The sequence below is a fragment of the Neoarius graeffei genome, chromosome 23 (assembly GCF_027579695.1).
Source record: "Neoarius graeffei isolate fNeoGra1 chromosome 23, fNeoGra1.pri, whole genome shotgun sequence".
Classification (NCBI taxonomy): domain Eukaryota; kingdom Metazoa; phylum Chordata; class Actinopteri; order Siluriformes; family Ariidae; genus Neoarius; species Neoarius graeffei.
Window position 1 is genome coordinate 24,009,954 of NC_083591.1, and position 12,748 is coordinate 24,022,701.

At 37.2% G+C, this 12,748-nt stretch overlaps 1 protein-coding gene across 1 annotated transcript in view; it reads right to left on the reverse strand.

Annotated features, from left to right (window-relative positions):
* LOC132871187 (HERV-H LTR-associating protein 1) overlaps positions 1-8,136 on the reverse strand; it is a 29,137-nt gene extending 21,001 nt beyond the window's left edge. Inside the window, exons 1-2 of the mRNA XM_060905294.1 lie at positions 8,055-8,136; positions 5,523-5,567 (exon numbers count right to left, since the gene is read on the reverse strand). Of these exons, the coding sequence (XP_060761277.1) occupies positions 5,523-5,567; positions 8,055-8,136 (127 nt within the window). The remainder of the gene's footprint in view (positions 1-5,522; positions 5,568-8,054) is intronic.
* Between the last annotated feature and the right edge of the window lie 4,612 nt (positions 8,137-12,748).

Genomic DNA, 12,748 nt, shown 5'->3' on the forward strand with positions numbered 1-12,748 from the left:
GTGTAAGCTGCCCATGCCACACACACTAATGCAACCCCATACCATCAAAGATGCAGGCTTCTGAACTGAGCGCTGATAACAACTTGGGTCGTCCTTCTCCTCTTTAGTCCGAATGACACGGCGTCCCTGATTTCCATAAAGAACTTCAAATTTTGATTCGTCTGACCACAGAACAGTTTTCCACTTTGCCACAGTCCATTTTAAATGAGCCTTGGCCCAGAGAAGACGTCTGCGCTTCTGGATCATGTTTAGATACAGCTTCTTCTGTGAACTATAGGCAAGGCAAGTTTATTTGTATAGCGCATTTCATACACACAGGCAATTCAGTGTGCTTCACAAAAAATAAAAGCATAAGAACAGTAACAAAGAATTAAAGTAAAAGTGAAATCATTAAAATCCAAAATTAAAAAGAAATTAAAATAAAGAATTAAAGTAAAATAATTATAATCAAAATTAAAAGAAATTATGTTAAAGGAAATTAATTACACTTTAGGTAAAAATTAATCAAGTGAAAGCATCTGAAAACAGCTTTGTCTTGAGCCTGGATTTAAAACTAACAACAGTAGGAGCATTTTTGATATCATCTGGAAGTTGGTTCCAAAGCTTAGCAGCATAGCAACTAAAGGCTGCTTCACCACACTTCGTTTTGACAGCTGGTATTACTAGCAAGTTTTTCTCCTGTGATCTTAGAGACCTAGTTGGTGCATATAATTGAAACATATCCAGTAGGTAGCTGGGTCCCATCCCATTTAATGTTTTAAATAGAAGAAGTAATGCCTTAAAGTAAATTCTATAGCTCACTGGGAGCCAGTGCAGAGACCTTAGGATTGGAGTGATATGGACTACCCTTTTTGTTCTTGTAAGAACCCTTGCTGCTGCATTTTGGATTAGTTGAAGCTCTTTTATGGTCTTTTTTGGAAGACCTGTGAAAAGGCTATTGCAGTAATCAACCCTACTGGAGATGAAAGCATGAATAAGTTTTTCTAGATCATGCTTTGACATGAGACCCCTGAGTTTAGAAATGTTTTTTAGGTGATAGAATGCAGACTTTTTTTTACCACTTTCATATGACTGTTGAAGTTAAGTTCACTGTCAATAAGGACACCAAGGTTTTTGACAGTATCCTTTGCTTTAAGCCCCTTAGTTTCAAGAACAGTGGCAATCCTAAGCCTTTCCTCCTTTTTGCCAAATATAATTACTTCAGTTTTATCTGCGTTCAGCTGAAGAAAATTATGAGACATCCATTTGTTAATTTGGTCAATGCATCTATGAAGAGACTCAAGAGGCGCATAGTCATTAGGTGACATAGCTTAGTAAAGCTGAGTGTCATCTGCATAGCTATGGAAGTTTATTGAGTTATTCTTAATAATTTGTCCAAGTGGGAGCATATAAAGGTTGAATAGTAATGGTCCCAGGATTGAGCCCTGGGGAACCCCACAGTTCAAGGACACGGGTGATGAACTGTGGCCTCCAATGGCCACATAAAAAAATCTTTGTTGTAGGTAAGAGTTTAACCAGTTGATCACTATACCAGTAAATCCAACCCAATGCTCCAGTCGATGTAACAGTATGAAATGATCTACCGTGTCAAATGCAGCACTTAAGTCTAAAAGCACCAAGACTGATGTTTTACCAGCATCAGAATTAAGACGTAGGTCATTCATGACTTTAGTAAGAGCTGTTTCAGTGCTATGATTGGCACGAAAACCTGACTGAAACTTATCAAAACATCAGTTTGATGTCAGGAAGGCAGTTAATTGATTAAAAACAATTTTTTCAATTATTTTACCAACGACTGGCAAATTGGATATGGGCCTGTAGTTGTTGAGTACTGAGACATCCAGGTTATTCTTTTTCAGTAGGGGTTTTACAACCGCTTTTTTCAGAGATGAAGGAAACATGCCAGTTCGTAAGGAGGTGTTGATAATCTGAAGTACCTTGTCTGATATTAGATGAAGAACAGATTTGAAAAAGACTGTAGGTAAAATGTCCAGTTCAGATGTGGAGGAGCTGAGACTTTGTACTGTTTTTCTCAGAGTCTCAACATCAATTAAACTAAATGTTGACATTGTATTACGACCCCCTCTCTCTTTATCCAATGGTTCCAGATTTTGAAGTGTTTGCACCTGTGTGGCTATATTCATACATATTTTATCAATCTTTCCTTTGAAAAAAGATGCAAAGTCGTTGCATGTATTAACTGAGAGAAATTCAGAAGGCATTTGTCTTGATGGGTTTGTTAGCTTTTCAACTGTAGAAAATAGCACACGGGCATTGTTGATATTCCTATTAATAATGTCAGCAAAAAAAGACTGTCTTGCTTTAGAAATTTCTAAGTTGTATTTACATAACATCCCTTTGTAGATTTGATAATGAATCTGGAGTTTAGATTTACGCCATTTTCTTTCAGACTTTCTACATTCCCTCTTTAACATTTTAACTGCTGGATTTAATTTCCAGGGTGCTTTTCCTTTGTCTATGACTCTTTTGGTTTTTAAAGGAGCAATAGCATCCATAATATGATTCATTCTTGAATTAAAAATTTCCATTAGATCATCTGCACAATCTAAAGATTGACATGGGAGTTCTGAGAGTGCCTGCTCAAAAAGAGCTGCTGTGCCATTGGTAATTACCCTCTTTTTTACAGTCACAGACTTGTTTTGAAAGAGAGGGGAAATGGAAACATCAAAGAAAACACAGAAATAATAATAATAATAATAATAATAATAATAATACTTTCGTTTTATATAGCGCCTTTCAAAACACCCAAGGTCGCTTAACAAGGTATCTGTGTAAGTGTGTGTAAGTGCGTATGTAGGTGTATGTGCTTGTGGAAACTAGCAGCCAAAGGCCTCCAAGAAAAGATGTGTTTTGAGATGTTGCTTAAACACTGCCAGTGAAGGGGCATGCTGAATGGTGTTGGGTAGTTTGTTCCACAGAAATGGAGCAGCTACATGAAATGCTCTGTCACTGGTGGCCTTAAGTCTGGAACGAGGAATGACCAGCTGGCCCTTGGATGAGGACCGCAGGGATCTTGAGGTAATATAGAGGTGGAGGAGCTCAGAGAGGTAATGGGGGGCCAGGCCATGAAGGGACTTGAAAGTGAGGAGGAGGACTTTGTAGATGATGCGAGATTTGATGGGGAGCCAGTGAAGCTGTTTGAGAATGGGGGTGATGTGCTGCCAGGGCCTAGTGCCTGTAAGGATCCTGGCAGCAGCGTTCTGGACATATTGCAGTCTGTCTATGGCCTTGTTGGGTAGACCAAGCAGAATAGCATTGCAATAGTCTAGACGGGAGGAGATAAAGGCATGAGTGAGAGTCTCAGTAACTGTGTTTGAAAGTAAGGGCCTGAGTCTGGAGATGTTTCGGAGATGGAAGAAAGCAGATTTACTGACTTTTTTGATATGAGACTGGAATGATAGTGATGAATCCAAGATGACACCCAGGTTACGGACTTCATGGGATGGGGTGATGGAGCAGCCATCAATGTCCAGGTGGAAATCTCCAACCTTCCTGAGCAGTGGTGCTGGTGCCACCACCATGAGCTCAGTTTTATTGCTGTTCAGCTTGAGAAGATTGTTGGTCATCCATGTTTTGATGTCTTGCAGACATAGAATGAGAGGTGTGGGGGGGAGCTGAGCAGAGGGTTTGGTACTGATGTATAGTTGTATGTCGTCGGCGTAGCAATGGAAGCTGAGACCATGGGAGCGAATAATGCGTCCAAGAGGGAGCATGTATATGGTGAAGAGAAGAGGGCCAAGCACCGAACCTTGCGGAACGCCGTGGGTGATGGTTGCTGTGGTGGAACGGGAGTCTTTGAGTGTGATGAATTGTTGCCAGTTGGATAGGTATGAGTGAAACCAGAGAAGTGCTGTGCCTGATAGTCCAGTGAACTCAGAGAGCCGCTGCAAGAGGATGGAGTGAGAGACTGTGTCAAAAGCTGCTGAGAGGTCCAGGAGGATGAGGATGGTGATATAGCCATTATCTACAGCAGTGAGAAGGTCGTTGGTGATTTTGACAAGAGCAGTCTCTGTACTGTGGTGCACTCTGAAGCCAGATTGTAAAGGTTCAAAGAGCTCATGGTGGGACATGTGCTGCTGGAGTTGGGCCACCACTGCTCTTTCCAGGATTTTACTAAGGAAAGGAAGGTTGGAGATAGGACGGTAGAAATGATCAGATATACCCAGGTCCATGACGCTAGTAGATACATTAAGACCCTTAGTAATGACAAGGTCGAGGGTGTGGCCATGGGAGTGTGTTGGCCCTTGTACATGTTGTGTTAGGTTGAAGGCATCAATCAGTGTAAGAAATTAATTTGCATACGTGTTATCTAGATTATCAACATGGAAGTTAAAATCCCCAGAAATAATGATTGTCAAACTCTAAACAAATATTTGACAACAGTTCCCCAAACTCCTCTAGGAACAGTGGTGCAGAAAGTCTTGATGGTCTGTAAATAGTCAACACTAATATGTGAGAAGAACATTTTAGGATTGCACTTAGGTATTCAAAAGATGTAAAGTCACCAAGAGTTGTCTGTTTGTACTGAAAACATGCCTTGTATATATTTGCTATTCCTCCTCCCCGTTTACTGGCTCTTCCAACACTCATAAAATAAAAGAGTGGGAGAGTTGCTTCAATAAGAGTAATAGAGCTGCTTGATTGTTCAAGCCAAGTTTCAGTAAGAAACATAAAATCCAGTTTGTGTGTACCAATGAAACTATAAAACTATAAAACTATAGAGTTTTAGCTGGCAACGGCGGATGGCACGGTGAATTGTGTTCACAGATTATGTTCTCTGGAAACATTCCTGAGCCCATTTTGTGATTTCCAATACAGAAGCATGCCTGTATGTGATGCAGTGCCATCTAAGGGCCCGAAGATCACGGGCACCCAGTATGGTTTTCCGGCCTTGACCCTTACGCACAGAGATTCTTCCAGATTCTCTGAATCTTTTGATGATATTATGCACTGTAGATGATGATCTGTTCATACTCTTTGCAATTTTACACTGTCGAACTCCTTTCTGATATTGCTCCACTATTTGTCGGCGCAGAATTAGGGGGATTGGTGATCCTCTTCCCATCTTTACTTCTGAGAGCCGCTGCCACTCCAAGATGCTCTTTTTATACCCAGTCATGTTTATGCCCAGACCTATTGCCAATTGACCTAATGAATTGCAATTTGGTCCTCCAGCTGTTCCTTTTTTGTACCTTTAACTTTTCCAGCCTCTTATTGCCCCTGTCCCAACTTTTTTGAGATGTGTTGCTGTCATGAAATTTCAAATGAGCCAATATTTGGCATGAAATTTCAAAATGTCTCACTTTCGACATTTGATATGTTGTCTATGTTCTATTGTGAATACAATATCAGTTTTTGAGATTTGTAAATTATTGCATTTCGTTTTTATTTACAATTTGTACTTTGTCCCAACTTTTTTGGAATCGGGGTTGTACTGTACATACATACATACATACATACATACATACATATAACTGTAATTTATTTCTGTAATCACATACCTGTTGAAGCTAGAATTTCTTGTTCCCACTGACTGTACTTTGGTACTGGAAAAATATTTCAATTAAAAATTAGGTAAATCAGTGTGAATCTTTTATCTTGTTTCTCGGATTTTGGCTAATGTATGAGTATAATAATAATAAAACAGTGATAACATACAAACAACACTTGACCAGTTGAGATGAAATAGAAATTCTTTTCAAGTCAAGTCAGTTTACAACCCCGATTCCAAAAAAGTTGGGACAAAGTACAAATTGTAAATAAAAACAGAATGCAATGATGTGGAAGTTTCAAAATTCCATATTTTATTCAGAATAGAACATAGATGACATATCAAATGTTTAAACTGAGAAAATGTATCATTTAAAGAGAAAGATTAGGTTATTTTAAATTTTATTAAATTTTAAATTAGGTGATTTTTTAAATTTTAAATGTGTTGTGATAACAACACATCTCAAAAAAGTTGGGACAAGGCCATGTTTACCACTGTGAGACATCCCCTTTTCTCTTTACAACAGTCTGTAAACGTCTGGGGACTGAGGAGACATGTTGCTCAAGTTTGGGGATAGGAATGCTAACCCATTCTTGTCTAATGTAGGATTCTAGTTGCTCAACTGTCTTAGGTCTTTTTTGTCGTATCTTCTGTTTTATGATGCGCCAAATGTTTTCTATGGGTAAAAGATCTGGACTGCAGGCTGGCCAGTTCAGTACCCAGACCCTTCTTCTACGCAGCCATGATGCTGTAATTGATGCAGTATGTGGTTTGGCATTGTAATGTTGGAAAATGCAAGGTCTTCCCTGAAAGAGACGTCGTCTGGATGGGAGCGTATGTTGCTCTAGAACCTGGATATACCTTTCAGCATTGATGGTGTCTTTCCAGATGTGTAAGCTGCCCATGCCACACGCACTAATGCAACCCCATACCATCAGAGATGCAGACTTCTGAACTGAGCGCTGATAACAACTTGGGTCATCCTTCTCCTCTTTAGTCCGAATGACACGGCGTCCCTGATTTCCATGAAGAACTTCAAATTTTGATTCGTCTGACCACAGAACAGTTTTCCACTTTGCCACAGTCCATTTTAAATGAGCCTTGGCCCAGAGAAGACGTCTGCGCTTCTGGATCATGTTCAGATACGGCTTCTTCTTTGAACTATAGAGTTTTAGCTGGCAACGGCGGATGGCACGGTGAATTGTGTTCACAGATAATGTTCTCTGGAAATATTCCTGAGCCCATTTTGTGATTTCCAATACAGAAGCATGCCTGTATGTGATGCAGTGCCGTCTAAGGGCCCGAAGATCATGGGCACCCAGTATGGTTTTCCGGCCTTGACCCTTACGCACAGAGATTCTTCCAGATTCTCTGAATCTTTTGATGATATTATGCACTGTAGATGATGATCTGTTCAAACTCTTTGCAATTTTATACTGTCGAACTCCTTTCTGATATTGCTCCACTATTTGTCGGCACAGAATTAGGGGGATTGGTGATCCTCTTCCCATCTTTACTTCTGAGAGCCGCTGCCACTCCAAGATGCTCTTTTTATACCCAGTCATGTTAATGACCTATTGCCAGTTGACCTAATGAGTTGCAATTTGGTCCTCCAGCTGTTCCTTTTTTGTACCTTTAACTTTTCCAGCCTCTTATTGCCCCTGTCCCAACTTTTTTGAGATGTGTTGCTGTCATGAAATTTCAAATGAGCCAATATTTGGCATGAAATTTCAAAATGTCTCACTTTCGACATTTGATATGTTGTCTATGTTCTATTGTGAATACAATATCAGTTTTTGAGATTTGTAAATTATTGCATTCTGTTTTTATTTACAATTTGTACTTTGTCCCAAGTTTTTTGGAATCGGGGTTGTATTTATAGAGCGCTTTTAACAACATACATTCTCGCAAAGCAGCTTTACAGAAAAATAAAGACTTTAAACATATGACCTACTTTTATCCCTAGTAAATTTATACATCCCTGATGAGCAAGCTTGTGGTGACAATGGTGAGGAAAAATGATAGCTTTCCACAATATTGAGATCCCATAATAGACCATAATTCTCTGCATACCACTTATCCATTAGGGTTGTGGGGAAGCTGGAACCAATCCTAGCTGACTTTGAGCAAGAGGTAGGGTACACTCTGGGCAGGTCACCAGTCTATCACAGGACTAACACAGACACGAACAACCATTCACATTCACACCTATGGGCACTCTAGAGTCACCAGTTGACCTCATCTACATGTCTTTGGACTGTGGGAGGAAACCTACACAGGCACAGGGAGAACATGCAAACTCCACACAGAAAGGCCCCAGTCAGCCACAAGGTTCAAACCTAGAACCTTCTTGCTGTGAAGCGACACTGCACCACCACACTGCACCACCTCACTGCCCCAAAAAATAATTTAATATGAAACTCTACAGTTCAGCACAATAATTGCAATACATTATGATAGTATGTTAGTTGATCAAATAGTTATATAATAATGTAGATAATAACTAGTCATTATTAACTGGTCACTGCCTTTAGTTCCTTACCTGTTGTGCAAATAGGCAGCAGAGTTACTATGGCAAAGCTGATTCTCATGGTGACCCAATGATTTAGTTTAAATTTAGTCATCACTGCAAAATAAACATTAAGCACATTATATTTAAATAAAAAAAAAGGGGGGTTCATGTGACACCTCAAAGTGCTCTTTTATTCGTCTCTCTGGGAAGAATTTTAAAGGTTGTTGTGTAGTGTTTAGAACTCTACAACAGAGGCATTTTTCTTGTTTTGGAAAAAGTTCCAAGTGAAAGCCCTTCAGAATGCTAGAATTATAACTATATTTAGAAAGGAAAAAAAACCCTTGAGAAATTATTTTCCCATAAATGCAAAGCACAGGTCCTACTACATGTTAATCAAAAATGTGACATTAAAATGCAATCTAGTCATAGTCAAACCACATAGACAGAAATCTATTTACTTTAAGACCTTTAATGTGAGGGGAAAGTTGACTAATTAAAAGTCAATACCACCTGCATGTCTTGCAAGCAAATTTTCGAGCAAGCAAATTTTCTCTTGATGAGCTCTAGTCTGTTTTCACAGTTGACACTGTGAAAAGGCCATCCTGATAAACCTGTATTATTTATTCCAGAGATGCTAATGTATATGTATAATTAAGCCCTGTAATTAATCTTACAAAAGAAAAATGACAGAGTGATTCAAAATGACAACCCAATTATTTGATATGAAGAAATCTTATTAAAAAATTACAAAGGATTGTGTTAGATAATGCAATTAGAATTTGACTAATAAAGACTGTTAATGTTAATATATTACTAAAACTAAGTTAAATTAACTTTATATAATTAGTGAGGAAAAAGCATGTTTCTTGCACTCAGTTGCTATATATTCTGTCATACATTATTAACAATATTTCTTTAATAGTCAATGTCCTGCTCCTTATATGTACCACTGCTTTAGTCTGCTGCAGTGAAACTCATATTAAACAAATATAATGTACTTCTGTTACGAACAAGCTATCATTTTTAATTTGCATTCGTGAGAAAAATTTGTACGAAAATATTTCATTAAAATACTTTTCATGTCATTTCTTTCAGCTCCTTTTTTTTTTACTTGTTTCCAGTGTGTGTGCATTTAATACTTTTTTTTTAATGTTTTAAAATAAGACACTGTGTTATTAAGATAGTGAAAGCTAACAGTGTGTGGGAATAAGAATTTAGTCTTGGCTTTTGCTTTCTTTGTACATTTTTCTGCTCACAAACATACCATCCTGTGTTAATGCTGACCTCTAAGCTGAACTGCTTAGTTGTTGATACTATTATTGATATTGATAATATTAATCTTTAATTACTTATTTTTCATTATTCTTGTTATTTATTCATTGTTAGGCTTCTTCTTTTTACACAAATGTGTTGTTTAAATTCACCAACAAATCATAAGTAAAACAATTAATTGAACATGACAGATTAAACAATCTTAAACAATAAATGAATCATTTGAAAGCATGAAGGTTAGATGGACATCTATTAAGCAATAATAAAGTAAATATTAAATAAGGATTAAAACAACTCACCTACAGGAAAAAGATGCAGAAACTCAGAAAGACAGACTCTCTCTCTCTCTCTCTCTCTCTCTCTCTCTCTCTCGCACACACACACACACACACAGTCGCTAGAGAGTGTAACAAGCCATAATAATCCTCTAGTGTGTCACCTGAGATCAAGTGGCACAGAAAGTAAACCAGCTCTCACACTGCACACACCTGCCAACAGTCACAGATTTGATCAAATCATGCACTCATACATTCAAACATACACCACCAAGTACTGTGTATATTAAATAATTGTCAAATTAGTCAAAAAATAATGATATATGATTTGTGGTAACTTTTATATCTTACAACTTTTGAAGATATTTGTGAGAATCATACGCATGCACGCACACACCTACATGTGCTCATATATTTAGAAAACCAATTTCAATGAAACTTGACCTGCACATGCACATTGTATCTTCTTTCTCTCATTTCCACTTATCTATCTGTAAGTAAGCTGCCAGCATTAATGTTAGCCAGGGCCTGAAACAGTTCCAAGGGCCTGGGAAAACTCATTACCATGGAGACTAGAGAAACTGACCATTCTCACAGCAACCTTGGTCCAAATCTGTACTTACAATACCAGTACTCTTTCCTATTTTCTTTCATATTCAAAATTATTTATTTTGCATGTATTTTTATTCAAAAGGAGCTATGAAATAAGACAGATTATAAACCAAGCATAAATATGTTAAGGTATTTGACAATAATACAAGTGAATTGAACAGAAACAAGGGTGAGATAATTGTAGGAAAAACGAAAACAGCCACAAGCATTGGAACAAGTGCTAGTCAGAAGCTACATGGAAGAGAAAGCAGTCAGTCAAACTACAAATGATATAGTCTTGTTAGTTCAAGAATACAAGTTGAATAAAGCTAACTTGCAATAATAATATTCATTCATTCATTCACCTCAAAAGTAACCTCATAGAAGAAAAAAGTGCTGTCTTTATTCTGTATATATACAGTTGCTAAATATTTGGACAGTGACACAATTTCACAATTTTCATAATTTTGCCTCTGTACTTCACCACAATGGATTTGAAATTAAGCAATGATTGTAGACTTTCAGCTTTAATTCAAGGGGTTTAACAAAAATATTTCATGAACTAATTAGGAATTACAGCCATTTTTGATTGTAATTAGCAGTAAAACCCACAATACCATACCATACCATACCATACCATACCATACCATACCTCTACTCTCTGGATCTGCCTGCTCCATCTATCCCGATGCCCTACTTCTGGTTGGAGTTCTCATCATTTTGCTCCTGCTGAGAATGGACAGTCTAAAGATGGACTTAGAAACCATAAAGATGGCCTTGGACCACAATTGTCACAAACAGTTTTGCTAAGATGGCTTAGGTTTACAACTGCCATGATTACTTTAGGACTTCAATTGCCACAAGCAGTCTTTGCACTCAATCTCCATCAGTGAACAGTTGATAACGTCATCAAAATAGACTTTATTTTAAAACTATAATGAATTTCCTGATTGCACGATTGCACCTTTTGACTAAACAGCACACAGTTATAGAAATGAGTTATTTATAATGACACAATCCATTGTCATCCAGATGAGGATGGGTTCCCTTTTGAGTCTGGTTCTTCTCAGTTTTCTTCCTCATGTCATCTCAGGGAGTTTTTCCTTGCCACCTTTGCCTTCTGGCTTGCTCATTAAGGATCAATTTTATGAATTCATATGCTGTATGTAAAATTTATATCTGGAAGTTATATTTTTCTGTAAAGCTACTTTACAACGTCCATTGTCCATCCATGTATAATGTTATGGATAGCCATTTTACAGGAGTCATTAGCTCTGATTATTTCTTTGTATCTTTGTATAATAGAAAAGATGGGCTTTAGAAGTACATCAACATTTTGGAACAGCCCAATCAAAGTCCAGATCTAAATCTTATTGAAAACCTGAAGACAGCTATGCCCAGGAGATTGCCTCATGATATGATTGATCTAGAGTGTTTTTGTAAGGAAGCATTGAATAAAATTGTGAAAGCAAGATATGTACAGTTTTCTTACCCAAAAAAGAATGAGTGCTGTATATTAAAAAAGGTGCTTTAAGAAAGTATTAGTTAAGGATGTATGCACTTATGCAACAGATTATTGTACCTTTTGTCTTCCCCCCCCAAATCATTTCTATTTATTTTTCATTTTAATTTTGTTGGTTGATTTACATTAAATGTGGACAAATATCTGACATTTTTTTTATTGGTTTTATATACAACAGAAGATATTAATTTTTTTCCTGTTATTCATATAAATGATCATATTTTAAATTGGTCCCAAATCATCTCTGTTATGTAAAGATCCAAAGAAATCACCAGACCTAATGACTCCTGCAAAATGGCTATCCATAACATTATGGATATTGTTAAACTTGACCATACATGTATGGTCAAGTTTAACAATATGACTATAGACACTGGGATTTTATTCAGACATTTATAACTGTGAGCACATGTAACTGTTTCCTACATATGACCATTTTGTTGAGATACATTGTGTACAAAGTGGATATCAAAAGTCTACCCAGCCCTGTTAGATACAATGTATCTAAACAAAATGGTCATATGTAGACCCTGCAATTTTAACAGGGCTGGGTAGACTTTTGATATCCACTTTGTATACAATGTATCTAAACAAAATGGTCATATGTAGGAAACAGTTACATGTGCTCACAGTTATAAATGTCTGAATAAAATCCCAGTGTCTATAGTCATATTGTTAAACTTGACCATACATGTATAATGTTATGGGTAGCCATTTTGCAGGAGTCATTAGGTCTGGTGATTTCTTTGGATCTTTATATAACAGAGAAGATTTGGGACCAATTTAAAATATTATCATTCATATGAATAACAGGAAAAAAATTAATATCTTCTGTTGTCCACCTTCCCAAATCTAAACACCCAGCTCCAGCTTAACTGGTTTTTGCACTCAGAATATGAGTTATATGTATTCTCTTCATTATCCAATATCCAATATCCCACTACTCTTGTTATGCTCCTTCATTTCACATACACTCTTTTAAACAAATTGAAACCTGGTTAACACCAAAGATAGAAGCCTCAGCTTCCACAAATGAAATTACATTGAACTTTTATGGGATACTG